The sequence below is a fragment of the Lepisosteus platostomus genome, chromosome 13 (genome assembly GCF_059453375.1).
Source record: "Lepisosteus platostomus isolate fLepPlt1 chromosome 13, fLepPlt1.hap1, whole genome shotgun sequence".
Lineage (NCBI taxonomy): Eukaryota > Metazoa > Chordata > Actinopteri > Semionotiformes > Lepisosteidae > Lepisosteus > Lepisosteus platostomus.
In genome coordinates, this window is record NC_142623.1 from 447,257 (window position 1) to 471,252 (window position 23,996).

The window sequence follows — 23,996 nt, forward strand, 5'->3', positions numbered from 1 at the left end:
TGCAAGAGGAGGAGGGTGATGGGACAGGGAGAGGGAGAGAGAGGAGGAGGAGGGTGACGGGGCAGGGAGAGGGAGAGAGAGAGGAGAAGGAGGTTGATGGGAGAGAGAGGAGGAGGAGGGTGATGGGGCAGGGTGAGAGAGGAGGAGTAGGGTGACGGGAGAGAGAGGAAGAGGAGGGTGACGTGAGAGAAAGAGAGGAGGAGTGTGACAGAAGAGGGAGAGAGAGGAGGAGGAGGGTGACGGGGAGCGCTAGACGAAGAGCACCAGGTCTTTACAGGTGGCGTGGGAGAAGGCGGCGAGGATGCTGGCGTAGACGACGTGGGGGGACTGCGAGGCGTCCACGGCGGTGTGGAGGTGTGGATCTGCCGCGCGCGGTAGTACTGCACCAGCGGGGCGGTCTGGGAGTGGTAGGCCAAGAGGCGCGAGCGCAGAGTCTGCTCGTTACAATAGGGGCTACAGTCCCAGTGCAGTAGAACAGTCTGTTACAATAGGAGCTACAGTCCCAGTGCAGTAGAACAGTCTGTTACAATAGGAGCTACAGTCCCAGTGCAGTAGAACAGTCTGTTACAATAGGAGCTACAGTCCCAGTGCAGTAGACCAGTCCTGTTACAATAGGGGCTACAGTCCCAGTGCAGTTGAAAAGTCTTCCAGAACCAGGACTGGACCCCCTGCACAGACAAACTGACCCTGCAGGACCAGGACTGCACCTCACAGACTAATTGACCCTCCAGACCTAGACAGTCTTAGATAAAACAACAGACCTGAAACAAGTAAAGGTCCACAGACAGCTGTATAAAAGCCTCTGAAAGATTAAATCCCTCAACGTTTTAACTTGCTAGGTCACTGAGCACAGTTGGTCACTCTGGGTACATGCAGGTGTCGGCATAGCTGACCACTGTAGGTGACACAGCAGCCACTGTGACTGGACAGCAGCTGGACAGTGTCCTGACCTGCTGACCCTCAGGGAGAAACTACTGTACCATGAAGATGTCTCTCAAATTAATATCCTGATGAATCAGTAACTTTTTGCAAAAAGAAACAAATGACCAGCAGGGTTCTGTATCTATACAAACACCTCTAGACAAGCCCTCAGGTTATTGTTCCTCTGTGTACAGGGCTGAGGATAAGAAATTACTACATAAGGACCTCCAACACCTTAACCACCAACCAAACACATTAAGGTTTTCTCCATTCTCTATATTTGAATATTAAATTTAGACACACAAACTCTCTGAGCTGGAGAGATATCACCTCCCAGTTAATTACTCCTGCATACTCTCCAAGGCTCCAGGGACAGTATAAGTAGCCCATAGTCCCACCCTGACACAGGCAGTGAGGGAAACTCCTTCGGTCACTGAGGACAGCAGAGCGCAGGTGAGAGACTTTCACCCACAACACAGCTGAGATCAACACGAAAACACCTGAGTGTTCCTGGAGCTCCTATCTGTCTCTTTATCGGTTTGTGTGCCTGACTGTCTCCGTCTCCCTGTCTGTCTCTGTTTGTGCATCTGTCTCTGTCCTTCTCACGGTCTGTCTTACTGTCTCCCTCTGTCTCTTTGTCTGTGTATCTGTCTCTGTCTCTGTCTGCGTCTCATTGTCTGTCTCTCTATCTGAATATCTGTTGGTTTCACTGTCTGTCTCTCTGTCTGTATTTGATTCAGAGAGCTGTGTCAAGGTGTTATATAAAAGTCCTGAAGCTGATGACAACTGGAGCCTCTGTCCTTCCTCACCCCTGTCCTCCTCTTCCTCTCTCAGAGATGGACGTGGAGGGCAGATTCCAGCTGGCAGTGCTGCAGGAGGGGCAGAGCTCCCAGGACTGGCTGGAGAGGGAGACAGAGGAGAGGTCCCGCATGGTGAGAGGCTCCTGACAGGACCGCCTGAGTCGTTTGGTTCTGTCTGATTGCTGTGCTGCTAGCGTGTCGACTGTGTCCGTCTGTGTGTCGGGGTGCTGGGTGATGCTGCTCCCCGTGTGCGATCAGAGGCTCCCTGTCTCTCTGCCCAGGGGCGGCAGGACGCCTTCCTGGTGGCAGACCTGGGCGAGGTGGTGCTCCAACACCAGCGCTGGCACGCTGCCCTGCCCCGCGTGCGCCCCTTCTACGCCGTCAAGTGCAACAGCAGCCCGGGAGTGCTGTGGACACTGGCACAGCTGGGGGCCGGCTTTGACTGCGCCAGCCAGGTAACTGGGGACTGGGGACTGGGAGGGACTGGGAGACTATGAGACTGGGAGGACTGGGGAGACTTGAGGGATTGAGGAGACTGGGGACACGGGTTTGAGGGGTCTGGTGGGACTGGGAGGTCTGGGAGGTCTAGGGGACAGTACTGGGGATCTGGGGGTCTGGGAATTGGGAGAAACTGGAGGACTGGGTTACTGGTATGCTAAGCTACTATAGTATAGTATAGTTTATCTGCAGGAGTGGCAGGACTGTCCTGTTTGACAGGATTTGAAACTCCAGATCATTCTAGCTGCAGGCTTATTTAGAACAACACAAGAACTGTTTTTTAGTGACCTGATTTGGCTGCACAGCCAGGAGTGGTTGAGATATTTAAACTAGATTTGCTTCAGGTTCTGTGTTTACACACAAACTGCACCTGAAGCAGTTCTAGTTTTAAATGAATGACAAGCACTGTCACAGTCAAGCTGTGAGACTGAGGATCTGTACACAGGACCCAGGCGGGCGTCTGTGAGGCCCTGTCTGTCCTGACGCCAGTGCAGCTCTGCTCTCATGTGGGGGCCGTCCTCCCCCAGCCCGCAGGCCAGCTGTGTGTGTGGCTGCGCTCAGCTCCGCTGTCCTGCGTGTGTCTCAGGGGGAGATGCAGCTGGTTCTGGCCCTGGGGGTGCCGGCCCACAGGATTGTGTTCGCCCAGCCCTGCAAGCAGCTCTCGCACCTGCAGTTCGCCGCAAAGCACGATGTCCAGCTGGCCACCTTCGACAGCCAGGAGGAGCTGAGACAGGCCGCCCTGCACCACCCCCGCGCACAGTGAGTACAGGGGACAGGCCTCCTGAGCACAGTGAGTACAGGGGACAGGCCTCCTGGGCACAGTGAGTACAGGGGACAGGCCTCCTGAGCACAGTGAGTACAGGGGACAGGCCTCCTGGGCACAGTGAGTACAGGGGACAGGCCTCCTGGGCACAGTGAGTACAGGGGATGGACTTCCTGAGCACAGTGAGTACAGGGGACGGGTCTCCTGAGCACAGTGAGTACAGGGAAAGAGTCACACCTGTATACAGCCCCTCTCTCACCTGATGTCCACTGACCTGGGCTCCAGAGTCCTGCCCTGTGTGACCCCTGTCCTCTGTCCAGGCTGCTGTTGCGGATAGCCACTGACAACTCCACATCCATGTACAGACTGAGTGTGAAATATGGGGCACCACTGGGGGAGTGTGGTCACCTGCTGGAGCTGGCCAGAGAGCTGGGAGTGGAGGTCATCGGGGTCAGGTGAGGAGGGTCGAGTTGTTTTTCCTGGAAAAATAATAGATGTTCAACCTGAATTTAACCTCAGTCAGGTTTGTTGTACTGTTCGTCAGTCATTTCAATGTTAATGCCCAGTAACAGAGTCAAGTGTCCAGTGTTAATGCTCAGTGTCCAGAGTTAATTACTAGTGTCAGAGCCCAGTGTCCAGTGTTAATGCTCAGTGTCCAGAGTTAATTACTAGTGTCAGAGCCCACTGTCCAGTGTTAATGCTCAGTGTCCAGAGTTAATTACTAGTGTCAGAGCCCAGTGCCCAGTGTTAATGTTCAGTGTCCAGTGTGCATGCCCAGTACCAGAGCCCAGTGTCCAGTGTCTGTGTCCACTGTCAGTGCCAGAGCCCTGTGACAGTGCCACTATTCTGTGTCTCTGTGTGCTGTGTCTGATCACCAGCTTCCACGTGGGCAGTGGCTGCCAGGACCCAGAGGCCTTCAGCCTGGCCATGGCAGACGCCCGCTCCGTCTTCACTCTGGGACAGCAGCTGGGACACAGCATGACACTGCTGGACATCGGGGGCGGCTTCCCTGGGACTGACCACACAGGGGTCACTCTGGAGGAGGTAGGGACAGACTCAACACTGCTGCACTGCAGTGGGTCAGTCCTGAGCCACACTGAGGTGGTCCTGTACAGCACAGAGACCAGAGACACCGCAGTACAGTATGATCTGCAGGGCCCATGGGTCTCCAGCAGCCTTCAGGAATCAGTGCTCTGTGTTCCCTCCTTCCTCCTCAGCTTGCTGTGGTGATCAACACAGCCCTGGAGCTCCACTTCCCAGCAGGCAGTGGGGTGGAGGTCATCTCCGAGCCAGGCCGGTACTACGTGACATCGGCCTTCACTCTGGCGGCCAGCGTGACCGGGAAGAAGGAGGTCTCCCCAAGCCCAGAGTCCGCTATGGGTGAGCCTGTCCAGAGGGTTAGATTTCTACTTCCCAGCAGGGAACGAGCAGCTGGAGTCCATGTGAGGGGTCACAATCCAAGCTCAGTTCCGCACCACTGTGGGCTGTGTTCCTCTCCACAGGTGTGTGAGCAGAGGAGCAGAGGAGGTGCTTGTCTCCAGCAAGGCAGGCAGTCCAGTGCATTCTGTCTCAGGACATTGAGGAAGGAAACTAAATTAGAGTTTAAAGTCTTTCCCAAAATATGGCCTAGAGGGCTCTGAGCAGATCTCAGAAAATGTCAGGTATTGCCGGCAGTTCTCCGGCGCTTTCAAACGTGCTTGGTGTCTGTTTGGGCATCAGGCTCCTGTCCGGTCCTGACCCCAGGGGAGAAGAGGATGATGTACTACCTGAACGATGGGCTCTACGGCTCCCTGAGCTGCCTAGTGCACGATCTAGTCCAGCGCGTGGAGCCCCAGCCGTCCGCGGTGAGTGTACAACCAGGGCTGGCAGCTCGTCCTCCTTCCGTCCCCAAGAGCCCCTGAGCTCTGTCTCCAGCCAGCGCTGGGGCTGCCTTGAACAGACACAGGACTGGTGAGGATCTGGACCACATGAACAAACTGTCCTTCCTTCAGGCGTGAAGAGACAGAGTTCCTGCGATGCCTGCTTCTGGCTGCTCTAATTGTGCAGAGGGATGTATCTGTGCTGAACGCTAACACACGCACACTCACACACACTGGCACATTTTCACCCACTTACACACCCATTTTAACATACACACAAGTTCACATACTTGCACACTCTCACACTCCTCAGCTCTGCTGAACGCAGTGTGTGTTTCCTGTCAGCCCTGGGCAGGCCGAGCCCTGCACCCCTCCACTGTCTGGGGTCCCACCTGTGACTCTTTGGACCTGCTGGGAGAGGGCTGGCTGCTGCCGGAGCTGGAGCTGGGAGCCTGGCTGCTGTTCAGAGACCGAGGTGCCTACTCGCTCTCCTGCGCCTCGCGGTTCTGTGGCTTCGACCTCCCCAGCGTCCTTCACATCATCAGTCCAGCCTGCTGGTGAGTTCGGCACTCCTGCTGGGATACTGAGGCAAGCCTCTTCTCAAGTGAGAGAGCTCTTCTGGGGTGGGGTCAGCTGTGTGGAGTGTTGTCAGCCCTGTGAGCTGGGAGCAGGGGTGCTGTTTGCAGTGCAGAGTTATTACAGCCCCACCACCTTATCTGTGTGCAGGCAAGAGCTGCAGAGATGGAAGCCAGCATGCGCCCCCCTGTGTCCATTGAAGGACTTGGGCCTTCCTGCCACCTCTGCATGCGCTGTGGGTTTACCTCTGATGATGGGAAGAGCAGCTTTATCCCACAATGACTCAGGACAAAAACACACATTATTCCCACACGAAATAAAGCATTTTTGTATTTAATGTTTTCTCAAAAATTTTGCACAAATGTAGGTTTGGGACACCTGAAGAAGGCCCCACAGCTAAAACGTTGTTTCCTTTCTTCTATTTTCATCATGGAATAAACTTGTTCATATACAATCAATACAACATGTACATACATTTATAATACAAATACATCATTGTATATTTACATAAGACATACAACACATAGAATGTTATAATAATAATAGCTTACACTTATATAGCGCTTTTCTGGACACCCCACCCAAAGCTCTTTACAGGTAATGGGGATCCCCTCCAGCACCACCAGAGTGCAGCCCCACCTGGATGATGCGACAGCAGCCATAGTGCGCCAGTCTGCCCCCCACACACCAGCTCTCAGTGGGGAGGAGAGCAGAGTGATGAAGCCAGTTCAGAGAGGGGGATTATTAGGAGGCCATGATTGGTGAGGGCCAGGGGGTAATTTGGCCAGGCCTCCTGAGCACAGTGAGTACAGGGGATGGGTCTCCTGAGTACAGGAGACAGGCCTCTTCAGCACAGTGAGCACAGGAGACGGAGTGGGGAAACACTAGGGAAACGTCATGCAGGAAAACGGGGCTGAAGACAGGGGGGCGTGTCCAAGGTGCGCTGGTGCACGGGGGAGGTGTGGCCGAGGCGAACAATCCCAAAGAGTAATCCTAAGAGTATCCAAAAACACACGAGAAAGTCCAAAACCAGGAGATCCATCAAAACACGAAGTTAAAAACCACGAAGGCCGGGTCGGAACCGGCGGACCGGGACCGGGACCGGGCGCTTCCAGGTCCCGGACTCGCACGATATGGAAATCAGATGCAGAGCCCGGATGAGCGTCAGCGCCTGGCTTTTAAGGTGGGCTGGGAATAGGAAACAGGTGCAGAGAATGAAGTCTGAAGTGAAAAGGCTGGAGCACCCTTAAGGAGGGGGGACTATAATCGTGACAGGGGTTGGGTCTCCTGAGCACAGTGAGCACAGGGGACAGGCCTCTTCAGCACAGTGAGTACAGGAGACAGGCGTCCTGAGCACAGTGAGGATCATTGGAATGTGTCCAGAGGGGGTCTTCTGCCCAGTGGGGTCCTGCTCGTGTTCTAATCCCGTTCTTTTATTTCCAGGGAATACCTGCAGAAAGCTGGGGAAGAGCGTAACCCATGAGCCCGCAGTCCTGGAGCTTGTACCCGGTTGAGATCGACTGTGGACATCGTGCACAGTGCTCTCCTGCACACAGACACTGCAGCTTCAGTCTAGCCTGCACTGCAAGATGTTCAAATCTTCAAATGGAGCTCTTGATTCTGTTCAGTTTGCTGTGTTAGTCTGTGTGTTCTTTCACAGTAAAGTGCCCTGAGATCATGTCTCATGACGGGTGCTGCACAAGATTAAAATTCTTACTGACGTAAAATTCTTGGTGCTGCCTTGGTGATCACTTTGTGTTCAGCTGGGAGAGAGGCTTGGTTCATGGATGCTGGGAGGGGGAGCAGAGAAGCAGAGGAGGTCACAGACCCAGGAAAGACAGAGAGTGGAACCAGACAGGCAGGGAGAGGTGACAGGAGGTACTGGTCGATCCCTCATGACCACATGGACAGAGAGACAGAGGCAGGGATCGAGATGCACTTTCTGCTGCACCGTGAGAAATACTTTGAGATTGGTCAAACATTCTTCCCCAAAATAACACACATCATTCCAGAATTCCCACAATTGCCACAATCACCTTCCAATCCTACTGGAGGTGGAACTCCAAAAGGGCTTTAGTCCAGTGTGTGATCTCCTGTCCTAGCCTGAGGAACAGACAGTGAGCCTGTCTCTCAATAATAATAATACAGTGTGTGATCTCCTGTCCTAGCCTGAGGAACAGACAGTGAGGCTATCTCTCAATAATAATACAGTGTGTGATCTCCTGTCCCAGGCTGAGGAACAGACAGTGAGCCTGTCTCTCAATAATAATACAGTGTGTGATCTCCTGTCCCAGGCTGAGGAACAGACAGTGAGCCTGTCTCTCAATAATAATAATACAGTGTGTGATCTCCTGTCCCAGCCTGAGGAACAGATAGTGAGCCTGTCTCTCAATAATAATAATACAGTGTGTGATCTCCTGTCCCAGTCTGAGGAACAGACAGTGAGCCTGTCTCTCAATAATAATAATACAGTGTGTGATCTCCTGTCCCAGCCTGAGGAACAGACAGTGAGTCTGTCTCTCAATAATAATAATACAGTGTATGATCTCCTGTCCCAGTCTGAGGAACAGATAGTGAGTCTGTCTCTCAATAATAATAATACAGTGTGTGATCTCCTGTCCCAGCCTGAGGAACACAGTGAGCTTGTCTCTCAATAATAATAATACAGTGTGTGATCTCCTGTCCCAGCCTGAGGAACAGACAGTGAGTCTGTCTCTCAATAATAATAATACAGTGTGTGATCTCCTGTCCCAGTCTGAGGAACAGACAGTGGGCCTGTCTCTCAATAATAATAATAAAGCATGTGATCATCTGTCCCAGCCTGAGGAGCAGAGAGTGAGTCTGTCTCTCAATAAAAATAATACAGTGTGTGATCTCCTGTCCCAGCCTGAGGAACAGACAGTGAGCCTGTCTCTTAATTATAATAATACAATGTGTGATCTCCTGTCCCAGCCTGAGGAACAGATAGTGAGCCTGTCTCTCAATAATAATAATACAGCATGTGATCATCTGTCCCAGCCTGAGGAGCAGAGAGTGAGCCTGTCTCTCAATAAAAATAATACAGTGGGTGATCTCCTGTCCCAGCTTGAGGAACAGACAGTGAGCCTGTCTCTTAATTATAATAATACAGTGTGTGATCTCCTGTCCCAGTTTGAGGAACAGACAGTGAGCCTGTCTCTCAATAATAATAATACAGTGTGTGATCTCCTGTCCCAGCCTGAGGAACAGTGAGCCTTTCTCTCAATAAAACTAATACAGTGTGTGATCTCCTGTCCAAGTCTGAGGAACAGACAGTGAGCTTGTCTCTCAATAATAATAATACAGTGTGTGATCTCCTGTCCCAGCCTGAGGAACAGACAGTGAGTCTGTCTCTCAATAATAATAATACAGTGTGTGATCTCCTGTCCCAGTCTGAGGAACAGACAGTGGGCCTGTCTCTCAATAATAATAATACAGCATGTGATCATCTGTCCCAGCCTGAGGAGCAGAGAGTGAGTCTGTCTCTCAATAAAAATAATACAGTGTGTGATCTCCTGTCCCAGCCTGAGGAACAGACAGTGAGCCTGTCTCTTAATTATAATAATACAGTGTGTGATCTCCTGTCCCAGCCTGAGGAACAGATAGTGAGCCTGTCTCTCAATAATAATAATACAGCATGTGATCATCTGTCCCAGCCTGAGGAGCAGAGAGTGAGCCTGTCTCTCAATAAAAATAATACAGTGTGTGATCTCCTGTCCCAGCTTGAGGAACAGACAGTGAGCCTGTCTCTTAATTATAATAATACAGTGTGTGATCTCCTGTCCCAGCCTGGGGAACAGATAGTGAGTCTGTCTCTCAATAATAATAATACAGTGTGTGATCTCCTGTCCCAGCCTGAGGAACAGACAGTGAGCCTTTCTCTCAATAAAACTAATACAGTGTGTGATCTCCTGTCCAAGTCTGAGGAACAGACAGTGAGCTTGTCTCTCAATAATAATAATAAAGCATGTGATCATCTGTCCCAGCCTGAGGAACAGACAGTGAGCCTTTCTCTCAATAAAACTAATACAGTGTGTGATCTCCTGTCCAAGTCTGAGGAACAGACAGTGGGCCTGTCTCTCAATAATAATAATAAAGCATGTGATCATCTGTCCCAGCCTGAGGAGCAGAGAGTGAGTCTGTCTCTCAATAAAAATAATACAGTGTGTGATCTCCTGTCCCAGCCTGAGGAACAGACAGTGAGCCTGTCTCTTAATTATAATAATACAATGTGTGATCTCCTGTCCCAGCCTGAGGAACAGATAGTGAGCCTGTCTCTCAATAATAATAATACAGCATGTGATCATCTGTCCCAGCCTGAGGAGCAGAGAGTGAGCCTGTCTCTCAATAAAAATAATACAGTGGGTGATCTCCTGTCCCAGCTTGAGGAACAGACAGTGAGCCTGTCTCTTAATTATAATAATACAGTGTGTGATCTCCTGTCCCAGTTTGAGGAACAGACAGTGAGCCTGTCTCTCAATAATAATAATACAGTGTGTGATCTCCTGTCCCAGCCTGAGGAACAGTGAGCCTTTCTCTCAATAAAACTAATACAGTGTGTGATCTCCTGTCCAAGTCTGAGGAACAGACAGTGAGCTTGTCTCTCAATAATAATAATACAGTGTGTGATCTCCTGTCCCAGCCTGAGGAACAGACAGTGAGTCTGTCTCTCAATAATAATAATACAGTGTGTGATCTCCTGTCCCAGTCTGAGGAACAGACAGTGGGCCTGTCTCTCAATAATAATAATACAGCATGTGATCATCTGTCCCAGCCTGAGGAGCAGAGAGTGAGTCTGTCTCTCAATAAAAATAATACAGTGTGTGATCTCCTGTCCCAGCCTGAGGAACAGACAGTGAGCCTGTCTCTTAATTATAATAATACAGTGTGTGATCTCCTGTCCCAGCCTGAGGAACAGATAGTGAGCCTGTCTCTCAATAATAATAATACAGCATGTGATCATCTGTCCCAGCCTGAGGAGCAGAGAGTGAGCCTGTCTCTCAATAAAAATAATACAGTGTGTGATCTCCTGTCCCAGCTTGAGGAACAGACAGTGAGCCTGTCTCTTAATTATAATAATACAGTGTGTGATCTCCTGTCCCAGCCTGGGGAACAGATAGTGAGTCTGTCTCTCAATAATAATAATACAGTGTGTGATCTCCTGTCCCAGCCTGAGGAACAGACAGTGAGCCTTTCTCTCAATAAAACTAATACAGTGTGTGATCTCCTGTCCAAGTCTGAGGAACAGACAGTGAGCTTGTCTCTCAATAATAATAATACAGTGTGTGATCTCCTGTCCCAGCCTGAGGAACAGACAGTGAGTCTGTCTCTCAATAATAATAATACAGTGTGTGATCTCCTGTCCCAGTCTGAGGAACAGACAGTGGGCCTGTCTCTCAATAATAATAATACAGCATGTGATCATCTGTCCCAGCCTGAGGAGCAGAGAGTGAGTCTGTCTCTCAATAAAAATAATACAGTGTGTGATCTCCTGTCCCAGCCTGAGGAACAGACAGTGAGCCTGTCTCTTAATTATAATAATACAATGTGTGATCTCCTGTCCCAGCCTGAGGAACAGATAGTGAGCCTGTCTCTCAATAATAATAATACAGCATGTGATCATCTGTCCCAGCCTGAGGAGCAGAGAGTGAGCCTGTCTCTCAATAAAAATAATACAGTGGGTGATCTCCTGTCCCAGCTTGAGGAACAGACAGTGAGCCTGTCTCTTAATTATAATAATACAGTGTGTGATCTCCTGTCCCAGTTTGAGGAACAGACAGTGAGCCTGTCTCTCAATAATAATAATACAGTGTGTGATCTCCTGTCCCAGCCTGAGGAACAGTGAGCCTTTCTCTCAATAAAACTAATACAGTGTGTGATCTCCTGTCCAAGTCTGAGGAACAGACAGTGAGCTTGTCTCTCAATAATAATAATACAGTGTGTGATCTCCTGTCCCAGCCTGAGGAACAGACAGTGAGTCTGTCTCTCAATAATAATAATACAGTGTGTGATCTCCTGTCCCAGTCTGAGGAACAGACAGTGGGCCTGTCTCTCAATAATAATAATACAGCATGTGATCATCTGTTCCAGCCTGAGGAGCAGAGAGTGAGTCTGTCTCTCAATAAAAATTATACAGTGTGTGATCTCCTGTCCCAGCCTGAGGAACAGACAGTGAGCCTGTCTCTTAATTATAATAATACAGTGTGTGATCTCCTGTCCCAGCCTGGGGAACAAATAGTGAGCCTGTCTCTCAATAATAATAATACAGCATGTGATCATCTGTCCCAGCCTGAGGAGCAGAGAGTGAGCCTGTCTCTCAATAAAAATAATACAGTGTGTGATCTCCTGTCCCAGCTTGAGGAACACAGTGAGCCTGTCTCTCAATATTAATAATACAGTGTGTGATCTCCTGTCCCAGCCTGAGGAACAGACAGTGAGCCTTTCTCTCAATAAAACTAATACAGTGTGTGATCTCCTGTCCAAGTCTGAGGAACAGACAGTGAGCCTGTCTCTCAATAATAATAATACAGCATGTGATCATCTGTCCCAGCCTGAGGAGCAGAGAGTGAGCCTGTCTCTCAATAAAAATAATACAGTGTGTGATCTCCTGTCCCAGCTTGAGGAACAGACAGTGAGCCTGTCTCTTAATTATAATAATACAGTGTGTGATCTCCTGTCCCAGCCTGAGGAACAGATAGTGAGTCTGTCTCTCAATAATAATAATACAGTGTGTGATCTCCTGTCCCAGCCTGAGGAACAGACAGTGAGCCTTTCTCTCAATAAAACTAATACAGTGTGTGATCTCCTGTCCAAGTCTGAGGAACAGACAGTGAGCTTGTCTCTCAATAATAATAATACAGTGTGTGATCTCCTGTCCCAGCCTGAGGAACAGACAGTGAGTCTGTCTCTCAATAATAATAATACAGTGTGTGATCTCCTGTCCCAGTCTGAGGAACAGACAGTGGGCCTGTCTCTCAATAATAATAATACAGCATGTGATCATCTGTCCCAGCCTGAGGAGCAGAGAGTGAGTCTGTCTCTCAATAAAAATAATACAGTGTGTGATCTCCTGTCCCAGCCTGAGGAACAGACAGTGAGCCTGTCTCTTAATTATAATAATACAGTGTGTGATCTCCTGTCCCAGCCTGAGGAACAGATAGTGAGCCTGTCTCTCAATAATAATAATACAGCATGTGATCATCTGTCCCAGCCTGAGGAGCAGAGAGTGAGCCTGTCTCTCAATAAAAATAATACAGTGTGTGATCTCCTGTCCCAGCTTGAGGAACACAGTGAGCCTGTCTCTCAATATTAATAATACAGTGTGTGATCTCCTGTCCCAGCCTGAGGAACAGACAGTGAGCCTTTCTCTCAATAAAACTAATACAGTGTGTGATCTCCTGTCCATGTCTGAGGAACAGACAGTGAGCCTGTCTCTCAATAATAATAATACAGTGTGTGATCTCCTGTCCCAGCCTGAGGAACAGACAGTGAGCCTGTCTCTCAATAATAATACAGTGTGTGACCTCCTGTCCCAGTTTGAGGAACAGACAGTGAGCCTGTCTCTCAATAATAATAATACAGTGTGTGATCTCCTGTCCCAGCCTGAGGAACAGACAGTGAGCCTGTCTCTCAATAATAATACAGTGTGTGACCTCCTGTCCCAGTTTGAGGAACAGACAGTGAGTCTGTCTCTCAATAATAATAATAATAATAATAATAATAATAATAATAATAATAATAATAATAATAATACATTGTGTGATCTCCTGTCCCAGCCTGAGGAACAGACATTGAGTCTGTCTCTCAATAATAATAATACAGTGTGTGATCTCCTGTCCCAGCCTGAGGAACAGTGTGTCTGTCTCTCAATAATGTTTTATGTGTTGTATGTAAATGTCCAGTGTTTTTGCTGTGTGTTAATTGTATACGCTTTGGCAGCAGTGTCATTATTCGGCTGTGCCAAGCTCTTTGAATCTGAAATTTGAATCTGCAAGAGGAGGAGGGTGATGGGACAGGGAGAGGGAGAGAGAGGAGGGGGAGGGTGACGGGGCAGGGAGAGGGAGAGAGAGAGGAGAAGGAGGTTGATGGGGCAGGGAGAGAGAGGAGGAGTAGGGTGACGGGAGAGAGAGGAAGAGGAGGGTGACGTGAGAGGGAGAGAGAGAGAGGAGGAGTGTGACAGAAGAGGGAGAGAGAGGAGGAGGAGGGTGACGGGGAGCGCTAGACGAAGAGCACCAGGTCTTTACAGGTGGCGTGGGAGAAGGCGGCGAGGATGCTGGCGTAGACGACGTGGGGGGACTGCGAGGCGTCCACGGCGGTGTGGATCTGCCGTGCGTGGTAGTACTGCACCAGCGGGGCGGTCTGGGAGTGGTAGGCCAAGAGGCGCGAGCGCAGAGTCTGCTCGTTACAATAGGGGCTACAGTCCCAGTGCAGTAGAACAGTCTGTTACAATAGGAGCTACAGTCCCAGTGCAGTAGAACAGTCTGTTACAATAGGAGCTACAGTCCCAGTGCAGTAGACCAGTCTGTTTCAATAGGAGCTACAGTCCCAGTACAGTAGAACAGTCCTGTTACAATAGGAGCTACAGTCCCAGTGCAGTAGACCAGTCCTGTTACAATAGGGGCTACAGTCCCAGTGCAGTAGAACAGTCTGTTACAATAGGAGCTACAGTCCCAGTGCAGTAGAACAGTCTGTTACAATAGGAGCTACAGTCCCAGTGCAGTAGAACAGTCTGTTACAATAGGGGCTACAGTTCCAGTGCAGTGGAAAAGCCCTCCAGAACCAGGACTGGACCCCCTGCACAGACAAACTGACCCTGCAGGACCAGGACTGCACCTCACAGACTAATTGACCCTCCAGACCTAGACAGTCTTAGATAAAACAACAGACCTGAAACAAGTAAAGGTCCACAGACAGCTGTATAAAAGCCTCTGAAAGATTAAATCCCTCAACGTTTTAACTTGCTAGGTCACTGAGCACAGTTGGTCACTCTGGGTACATGCAGGTGTCGGCATAGCTGACCACTGTAGGTGACACAGCAGCCACTGTGACTGGACAGCAGCTGGACAGTGTCCTGACCTGCTGACCCTCAGGGAGAAACTACTGTACCATGAAGATGTCTCTCAAATTAATATCCTGATGAATCTGTAACTTTTTGCAAAAAGAAACAAATGACCAGCAGGGTTCTGTATCTACACAAACACCTCTAGACAAGCCCTCAGGTTATTGGTCCTCTGTGTACAGGGCTGAGGATAAGAAATTACTACATAAGGACCTCCAACACCTTAACCACCAACCAAACACATGAAGGTTTCCTCCATTCTCTCTATTTGAATATTAAATTGAGACACACAAACTCTCCGAGCTGGAGAGATAGCCCCTCCCAGTTAATTACTCTTGCACACTCTCCAAGGCTCCAGGGACAGTATAAGTAGCCCACAGTCCCACCCTGACACAGGCAGTAAGGGAAACTCCTTCGGTCGCTGAGGACAGCAGGGCGCAGGTTAGAGACTTTCACCCACAACACAGCTGAGCTTCAACACGAAAACACCAGAGTGTTCCTGGAGCTCCTGACTGTCTCTTTATCGGTTTGTGTGCCTGACTGTCTTTGTCTCCCTGTCTCTCTGTTTGTGCATCTGTCTCTGTCCTTCTCACGGTCTGTCTTACTGTCTCCCTCTGTCTCACTGTCTGATTCTCTATCTGAATATCTGTTGGTTTCACTGTATGTCTCTTTGTCTGTATTTGATTCAGAGAGCTGTGTCAAGGTGTTATATAAAAGTCCTGAAGCTGATGACAACTGGAGCCTCTGTCCTTCCTCACCCCTGTCCTTCCTCTTCCTCTCTCAGAGATGGACGTGGAGGGCAGATTCCAGCTGGCAGTGCTGCAGGAGGGGCAGAGCTCCCAGGACTGGCTGGAGAGGGAGACAGAGGAGAGGTCCCGCATGGTGAGAGGCTCCTGACAGGACCGCCTGAGTCGTTTGGTTCTGTCTGATTGCTGTGCTGCTAGCGTGTCGACTGTGTCCGTCTGTGTGTCGGGGTGCCGGGTGATGCTGCTCCCCGTGTGCGATCAGAGGCTCCCTGTCTCTCTGCCCAGGGGCGGCAGGACGCCTTCCTGGTGGCAGACCTGGGCGAGGTGGTGCTCCAACACCAGCGCTGGCACGCTGCCCTGCCCCGTGTGCACCCCTTCTACGCCGTCAAGTGCAACAGCAGCCCGGGAGTGCTGTGGACACTGGCACAGCTGGGGGCCGGCTTTGACTGCGCCAGCCAGGTAACTGGGGACACTGGGAGGACTGGGGAGACTTGAGAGACTGAGGGGATTGGGGAGACTGGGGGTATGAGGGAACGGGGGAGGCTGGGGGACTGAAGAGACTGAGGGGTTTGGGAGACTGGGGGTCTGAGGGGACATTTCTTAGCCTTCTTCAACCGGTTATGTTCTCTAAATTAGGTACAAAGATAAAGTTCAGGGTGGAATGAGTAAAGGTAATTGATGCTCTGCATGGCAGAAGTCAGTGGTGGGGATGTGTATAAGAAGAGGCAGGAGCATCAGCACAGGAAGACGGTCAGATGCCTTTGCTGATCTATCAATTTTATCTGTGATGAGCCAGTCAAGTGTGACGTACATGATATTACTAGTGAGCTCAATGTTTTTAGAGGCACGATCTCTGATTGTGCTATTAATGCTGATGATTTTAAGGAGAGGAAGAGTCTGGGTCCTGATTCTATTGAGTTGAGTATTGAAAAGGTGTGCCAGCCAGCTGTGTGGCATTTTCCCTTCATTTTCCAATTCTGATCAGCTCTGGTTCCAGAGGCAAAATCCAAACCTCCTAGTTCACTCAATGATTATAGAGCAGTAGCCGTCACCTCACAGGTTCGGAAAACATTAGAGCAGTGAAAAAGCGAGAATATGGTAAAGGTACAGGACCAGTGTGAGCCATTTCAGTTTGCTTGTAGGGCAGGTAGGGATGCTGAAGATGCTGTGAACCAATTCAACCAAAATACTTGGAAGTTACATGTCTCTGAGACCAAGGAGACATGGCAGATGGAATCGGCTTGATCTTTTGCACAGATCTGCTGGGATCGGGCTGGGAGGTTTCACTAAATCCAATCTTACTGTCACACAATCTGCTGCTGACATGTCTTGTGAAACATTTTCAATTTAAGACAAACTTGAACTCTCTGAGCTGGAGAGATATCCCCTCCCAGTTAATTACTCTTGCATACTCTCCAAGGCTCCAGGGACAGTATAAGTAGCCCACAGTCCCACCCTGACACAGGCAGTGAGGGAAACTCCTTCGGTCACTGAGGACAGCAGGGCGCAGCAGGTGAGATACTTTCACCCACAACACAGCTGAGCTTCAACACGAAAACACCTGAGTGTTCCTGGAGCTCCTGTCTGTCTCTTTATCGGTTTGTGTGCCTGACTGTCTCTGTGTCTCTATGTCAACCTGTGTATCTGTCTGTCTCTCTGTCAGTCTGTGTATCTTTCTATCTCTGTCAGGTTCAAAATGATACAAATGAATTTGTCATTTAAAACATTGGTATCTGTGTCACTCTGTGTGAGTCAGTGTGTGTTTGTCTCAGTGTCTGTCTCCTTCTCAGTGTGTCTCTTTTTTGAGTCATTTTGTGTGTCTGTGTTTCTCTGTATGATTGTCAGTGTGTGAGTCTGTTTCATTGTGTGAGTTTGTGTTTCTTTCTCTGTGTGAGTGTCAGTATGTGTGTTTCTTTGTGTGAATGTCAGTGTGTATGTGTCTCTGTGTGTGTATGAATGTCTCTTTGCGTGAGTGTCGGTTTGTGTTTGTCTCAGTGTGTGAATTTCTCTGTGTTTGTGTCTATTTCTGTCATTGTGTGTGTGTTTCTCTGTGTGCTCGTGTGTGTTTATCTTTGTGTGGTTGTGCCTCTGTGAGTGCATGTGCTTAAGAACAGACTCTGTGTTTTGTCCCTTGACTGAGTGACTCTGGTTGTTGTTATTTATGATGTTTCTAAGGTACCGTCTACGTCGTACTGTGTCTGCTGTACTGTGAGTCTTGAGAGATCGGTACAAACAAGAATTCCAATGTACATGCACATATAACAATAAACTCCTCTTCTCTACAGTACTGTCTGATCTCCTTGCTCAAGGTGTTCGTCCACTGTTCTGACTCTGTGATACTGTACACAACTCTGTGTGGGAGGACCTCAAGCTGAGGTGAGGCAGTTTAGCAGAAGACACAATGTTCTTGTTTTCAGGTCTCAGCATGTTAAAGGAAAATCACATTCCCTTTGGGATTTGTGTCAGTACTGGAATTACACAAGACGTGTTTTGTAAATAAAAATCGATCACTCAGTTTAGTCAAACTTAATTGACTTGGCAGGTTGTCAAGGGGTCAAGATTGGGTCAAGGCACTATATAAAAGTCCTGAAGCTGATGACAACTGGAGCCTCTGTCCTTCCTCACCCTTGTATTCCTCTTCCTCTCTCAGAGATGGACGTGGAGGGCAGATTCCAGCTGGCCGTGCTGCAGGAGGGGCAGAGCTCCCAGGACTGGCTGGAGAGGGAGACAGAGGAGAGGTCCCGCATGGTGAGAGGCTCCTGACAGGACCGCCTGAGTCGTTTGGTTCTGTCTGATTGCTGTGCTGCTAGCGTGTCGACTGTGTCCGTCTGTGTGTCGGGGTGCCGGGTGATGCTGCTCCCCGTGTGCGATCAGAGGCTCCCTGTCTCTCTGCCCAGGGGCGGCAAGACGCCTTCCTGGTGGCAGACCTGGGCGAGGTGGTGCTCCAACACCAGCGCTGGCACGCTGCCCTGCCCCGCGTGCGCCCCTTCTACGCCGTCAAGTGCAACAGCAGCCCGGGAGTGCTGTGGACACTGGCACAGCTGGGGGCCGGCTTTGACTGCGCCAGCCAGGTAACTGGGGACTGGGGACTGGGAGACTGGGGGAACTGGGAGGGACTGGGGGACTGGGAGACTGAGGGACTGGGGGGGCTGGGGGGGCTGGGGGGACTTGGGGGACTGGGGGACTGGGGGGGACTGGGAGGGACTGGGGGACCTGGGAGACAGTGGTGACTGTGGGAACTGGTAGACTATGAGACTGGGGGGACTGGGGGGACTTGGGGGACTGGGAGACTGGGAGACTGGGGGACTGGGGGACTGGGGAGACTGGGGAAACCGGGGAGATTGGGGGATGGAGGTGTGAGGGGACTGGGGGGTCCTGGAGGTCTAGGGGACAGAACTGGGGATCTGGGGGTCTGGGAATTGGGAGAAACTGGAGGACTGGGTTACTGGTATGCTAAGATACTGAGTTACTGGCAGGACTGTCCTGTTTGACAGGATTATAAACTCCAGATCATTCTAGCTGCAGGCTTATTTAGAACAACACAGCAGCTGTTTTTTCAATGACCTGATTTGGGTTAATTTGGCTGCACAGCCAGGAGTGGGAGAGATAATTAAACTAGATTTGCTTCAGGTTCTGTGTTTACACACAAACTGCACCTGAAGCAGTTCTAGTTTTAAATGAATGACAAGCACTGTCACAGTCAAGCTGTGAGACTGAGGATCTGTACACAGGACCCAGGCGGGCGTCTGTGAGGCCCTGTCTGTCCTGACGCCAGTGCAGCTCTGCTCTCATGTGGGGGCCGTCCTCCCCCAGCCCGCAGGCCAGCTGTGTGTGTGGCTGCGCTCAGCTCCGCTGTCCTGCGTGTGTCTCAGGGGGAGATGCAGCTGGTTCTGGCCCTGGGGGTGCCGGCCCACAGGATTGTGTTCGCCCAGCCCTGCAAGCAGCTCTCGCACCTGCAGTTCGCCGCAAAGCACGATGTCCAGCTGGCCACCTTCGACAGCCAGGAGGAGCTGAGACAGGCCGCCCTGCACCACCCCCGCGCACAGTGAGTACAGGGGACAGGCCTCCTGAGCACAGTGAGTACAGGGGACAGGCCTCCTGGGCACAGTGAGTACAGGGGACGGGCCTCCTGAGCACAGTGAGTACAGGGGACGGGCCTCCTGAGCACAGTGAGTACAGGGGACAGGCCTCCTGAGCACAGTGAGTACAGGGGACAGGCCTCCTGAGCACAGTGAGTACAGGGGACGGGCCTCCTGAGCACAGTGAGTACAGGGGACAGGTCTCCTGAGCACAGTGAGTACAGGGGACAGGCCTCCTGAGCACAGTGAGTACAGGGGACAGGCCTCCTGAGCACAGTGAGTACAGGGGACGGGCCTCCTGAGCACAGTGAGTACAGGGGACAGGCCTCCTGAGCACAGTGAGTACAGGGGACAGGCCTCCTGAGCACAGTGAGTACAGGGGACGGGCCTCCTGAGCACAGTGAGTACAGGGGACAGGTCTCCTGAGCACAGTGAGTACAGGGGACAGGCCTCCTGAGCACAGTGAGTACAGGGGACGGGCCTCCTGAGCACAGTGAGTACAGGGGACAGGTCTCCTGAGCACAGTGAGTACAGGGAAAGAGTCACACCTGTATACAGCCCCTCTCTCACCTGATGTCCCCTGACCTGGGCTCCAGAGTCCTGCCCTGTGTGACCCCTGTCCTCTGTCCAGGCTGCTGTTGCGGATAGCCACTGACGACTCCACATCCATGTACAGACTGAGTGAGAAATCTGGGGCACCACTGGGGGAGTGTGGTCACCTGCTGGAGCTGGCCAGAGAGCTGGGAGTGGAGGTCATCGGGGTCAGGTGAGGAGGGTCGAGTTGTTTTTCCTGGAAAAATAATAGATGTTCAACCTGAATTTAACCTCAGTCAGGTTTGTTGTACTGTTCGTCAGTCATTTCAATGTTAATGCCCAGCAACAGAGTCCAGTGTCCATTGTTAATGCTCAGTGTCCAGAGTTAATTACTAGTGTCAGAGCCCAGTGTCCAGTGTTAATGCTCAGTGTCCAGAGTTAATTACTAGTGTCAGAGCCCACTGTCCAGTGTTAATGTTCAGTAACAGAGCCTGGTGTCCAGTTTTAATTACTAGTGTCCAGTGTTCATGCCCAGTACCAGAGCCCAGTGTCCAGTGTTAATGTTCAGTGTCCAGTGTGCATGCCCAGTACCAGAGCCCAGTGTCCAGTGTCTGTGTCCATTGTCAGTGCCAGAGCCCTGTGACAGTGCCACTACTCTGTGTCTCTGTGTGCTGTGTCTGATCACCAGCTTCCACGTGGGCAGTGGCTGCCAGGACCCAGAGGCCTTCAGCCTGGCCATGGCAGACGCCCGCTCCGTCTTCACTCTGGGACAGCAGCTGGGACACAGCATGACACTGCTGGACATCGGGGGTGGCTTCCCTGGGACTGACCACACAGGGGTCACTCTGGAGGAGGTAGGGACTCAACACTGCTGCACTGCAGTGGGTCAGTCCTGAGCCACACTGAGATGGTCCTGTACAGCACAGAGACCAGAGACACCGCAGTACAGTCTGATCTGCAGCACCCATGGGTCTCCAGCAGCCTTCAGGAATCAGTGCTCTGTGTTCCCTCCTTCCTCCTCAGCTTGCTGTGGTGATCAACACAGCCCTGGAGCTCCACTTCCCAGCAGGCAGTGGGGTGGAGGTCATCGCCGAGCCAGGCCGGTACTACGTGACATCGGCCTTCACTCTGGCGGCCAGCGTGATCGGGAAGAAGGAGGCCGCCCCCTGTCTGGGGGGCACAGAGGGTGGGTGTTCCCAGGGGGCAACCTCCCTGCATCATCATGGCAGCAGTCAGGACAGGAGCTCAAACTGCAAACCTGTTTCTCCAGGTTAAATGTGCTCTGAAAGTGTAACAGCTCCAGAGCACAGAGCCCTGAGAGGTGTTTCAGTGATGTTAACTTCAGGGTTAAAATAATTGGGGTTTCAGAGAATGTCCTACATCCTAATATGTCCTCTGACAGGCTGAAGGAACTGAGTCTCTTTAGTCTGAAGGGGGTATCCCACATTGACAGGCTGAGGGAAACGTGTTGTTTTGTTTGTGAACTGAGAAGACTATGCAGACGTAGAGTGGAGAAAACTACATTTTCCAGGAGGTACTGGGAAGCATGGTTCAAATCGTTCCTGGGGTTTGAGGCAAAGCTTTTGTCAAATAGATAAAATATATCACAGAGATATAGAACAGAAGTCTTCGGTTTTTATTCCAGACAGAATCTCAGTTTCATTGTTGGTCTAATTATTTAATTAGCTTCTTTACTGTAATGCTTCTCATAGGTGTTTTGTTTCATAAGTAGATTTTGTAATTCGCTGTGGCTTTATTTAAGGCTTTGACCTGTAGAATCAGTCCTAAAAGAAGTTAAGAAAAACCTGTATATATCTAATGTAGAAACTCTTAAGATTAAAAGTCTGATTGACTACCCAGGTTGGAACAATACCCAGGAGACAGGAGATGCTGAGGCTGAGTGTGTCACGCCCGGGATCCCTCCCTAGAGGGCGCTCCACTGCTTCCATTATTGTCCTTGTGATTGTTAAAGCTCTCCAGGTGTACTCTCTTAGCTTTATTGTTTAAAGACCAGCTCCTGTTTTCTCCAGCTCTTACCGCATTGCATAGGGTCTACTACAAGACCCGACACGGATCTCAGTCCGTGTTCGTGACTGAGTGTCCTCTGGTGTGAACAGTCTCTGCAGACTCAGCTCAGGTCTTTGGTTTGACAGCTGAAGCTTCTCTCTGCAGGCGAGAGGCATCTTGTCTACCACATCAACGACGGGCTCTTTGGCAGCTTTAACTTCACCAGGTTGGAGAAGGACAAATACGCCCAGCCCAGCCCGCTGTCGGTGAGTCTGGCACCCGGCCACGTTCACAGGACGTCCCACCTGGGACAGCTGGAGTCCGCTGTACCTTCCTATTCCTGCTTCTGTCTAGATCCAGAGCCAAGCACGGATTTACTGGCACCAATCCCCCAAAACATGAAGTCCCTTGGAAAAGAAAGAGACACTGTAGATGAGCCAATCACATCCAACCTGCGTGTTTTCCGGGAGGTGGGAGGAAATTGAGCAGCTGATGATCCACATGGCCAAACAGATAGCATGTAGAATCAGAACCACCTTTAATCACCATTCTACATATACCAATCTGTAGAACACCTACAGATCTGTAGAATTATACTCGTCTATAGAATAACCTGGGCTCAGTCACAGAGCCCCTATTACTGTCTGCACCTCTGTAGAATAACCTGGGCTCAGACACAGAGCCTCTATTACTGTCTGCACCTCTGTAGAGTAACCTGGGCTCAGACACAGGGTGTGAATAATTGTGTCTGCAGTGGTCAGGGCTCAGACTGCTGACCCTGTGCTCTGATCTCTCCCTGAAGCAGCAGGATGGCCGGCCCCTGTACCCCTCCACTGTCTGGGGTCCCACCTGCTGTCCCTATGACCTGCTGAGCACCGACTGGCTGCTGCCGGAGCTGGAGCTGGGAGACTGGCTGCTGTTCTTCGACCACGGGGCCTACTCCATATCCATGGCCTCGCACTTCAACGGGTTCGCCCCTCCCCCTGTCCTCTACACGGTGCCCAGACTGCTGTGGTGAGTCCCTGCAGCCCCGCACTGGGCACTCACAGGGGCTACAGCACAGTGGGGAGGACTGCAGAGCCTTCAGGAGCACTAGCAGTGAACAAGAGAGAGGAGCTCTGCCCCCATTCAGCCTCCCCTCACTCCCACAGCCAGTAGGGTCGCCCAGCCGGGCTGTGTGCAGAGCTGCCTGCTGCTTCCTGGCCTGAGCCGCCCGCTGTGACTCCCCTGGGGACTCCGGTCACGACATCCCTGCTCCCTGCTCCATCACTGAGGCAGCAGAGCTCTCAGAACCACAGGGACACCAGGAGGTGCTGGACACACTGACGGAGTTTGTCTCCTCTCTCCTTTCCCCTCCAGGAAGTGTCTTCAGAAAAGACTGCTGGCCGCTGAGGAGCTGAGCAGCCCAGAGATCTGATGTCCTCCATGAGGCGACTGTGACCCCGTGACCCTGTTCCACACAAACACACAGCAGCTCGTCTCCAGTGTCTTCAACAGGGGCTGAAAGAGACGTTACACACTTGTCATTCATTTGCATTCTTCTGTCTGTCTGAGGGTGGGCTCCCCTAGGTTTGGCAGCTGCAGCAGGACAGCAAGCTGAGCTAGAAGCAGAGGGAGGTGTGGTCCAGCACAGCAGTCATGGCTCAGGCCTGGTGAGGGTGAGGCTGTGGTCAAGCACAGTGAAGCTGTGGCTCAGGCCAGGAGAGGGTGAGGCTGTGGTCAGAGGGCTTGTTACTTTGTGATCAAAATTAAAATGCAGGTCTGTTTACCTAGGAGATTCGTTTGTCCCTACCAGTCAGGCACAAGATCGTTTGTGTCTTCCCTCTGCATTTGAAATGTAACTTGTTATTGTCCACCCTGGTACTAAATAAAAACTGGTTGTGGCTCTTGTCTGAAGTCGTGCTGTGGTCTGTTACCCTCTCATACCAAGGTCTCATGTTTTTCACCCATAATAGTCTAAACAATATCTGAAAATTATGTTGTCAAAATGCAGAAAGACCCAGTACAGTAGAACAGTCCTGTTACAATAGGAGCTACAGTCCCAGTGCAGTAGACCAGTCTGTTACAGTAGGAGCTACAGTCCCAGTGCAGTAGACCAGTCTGTTACAATAGGAGCTACAGTCCCAGTGCAGTAGAA

At 50.9% G+C, this 23,996-nt stretch overlaps 3 protein-coding genes across 8 annotated transcripts; all 3 read left to right on the forward strand.

Moving 5' to 3' along the window:
• Positions 1-1,335: 1,335 nt before the first annotated feature.
• Positions 1,336-7,144, forward strand: LOC148649558 (ornithine decarboxylase-like). Of its 3 annotated transcripts, none has more exons than XM_088602386.1 (10): positions 1,336-1,458; positions 1,756-1,853; positions 2,003-2,176; positions 2,806-2,978; positions 3,303-3,437; positions 3,861-4,026; positions 4,200-4,362; positions 4,702-4,826; positions 5,187-5,398; positions 6,861-7,144. In XM_088602386.1, exons 2-10 carry the CDS (start codon positions 1,758-1,760, stop codon positions 6,898-6,900), a joined length of 1,284 nt encoding a protein of 427 aa, XP_088458512.1. In that variant the 5' UTR covers positions 1,336-1,458; positions 1,756-1,757; the 3' UTR covers positions 6,901-7,144. The 3 variants fall into 3 exon arrangements, with proteins under 3 accessions (XP_088458512.1, XP_088458513.1, XP_088458511.1); XM_088602387.1 differs by having other exon boundaries at positions 1,339-1,374; XM_088602385.1 differs by lacking the exon at positions 1,336-1,458 and having other exon boundaries at positions 1,664-1,853.
• Positions 1,342-23,749, forward strand: LOC148649559 (antizyme inhibitor 2-like). Of its 4 annotated transcripts, none has more exons than XM_088602391.1 (11): positions 16,679-16,752; positions 17,525-17,615; positions 17,890-17,987; positions 18,137-18,310; positions 19,112-19,284; positions 19,950-20,084; positions 20,541-20,706; positions 20,876-21,038; positions 22,025-22,125; positions 22,662-22,873; positions 23,219-23,749. In XM_088602391.1, the coding sequence occupies exons 3-11, from the start codon at positions 17,892-17,894 to the stop codon at positions 23,274-23,276; spliced, it is 1,278 nt and encodes a 425-aa protein (XP_088458517.1). In that variant the 5' UTR covers positions 16,679-16,752; positions 17,525-17,615; positions 17,890-17,891; the 3' UTR covers positions 23,277-23,749. The 4 variants fall into 4 exon arrangements, with proteins under 4 accessions (XP_088458519.1, XP_088458517.1, XP_088458521.1 ...); XM_088602395.1 differs by having other exon boundaries at positions 22,665-22,873; XM_088602393.1 differs by lacking the exons at positions 16,679-16,752; positions 17,525-17,615 and adding an exon at positions 1,342-1,458.
• LOC148649560 (ornithine decarboxylase-like) lies at positions 14,939-15,737 on the forward strand. Its single transcript, XM_088604931.1, has 3 exons — positions 14,939-15,019; positions 15,278-15,375; positions 15,525-15,737. The coding sequence occupies exons 2-3, from the start codon at positions 15,280-15,282 to the stop codon at positions 15,732-15,734; spliced, it is 306 nt and encodes a 101-aa protein (XP_088461057.1). The 5' UTR covers positions 14,939-15,019; positions 15,278-15,279; the 3' UTR covers positions 15,735-15,737.
• Positions 23,750-23,996: the final 247 nt, after the last annotated feature.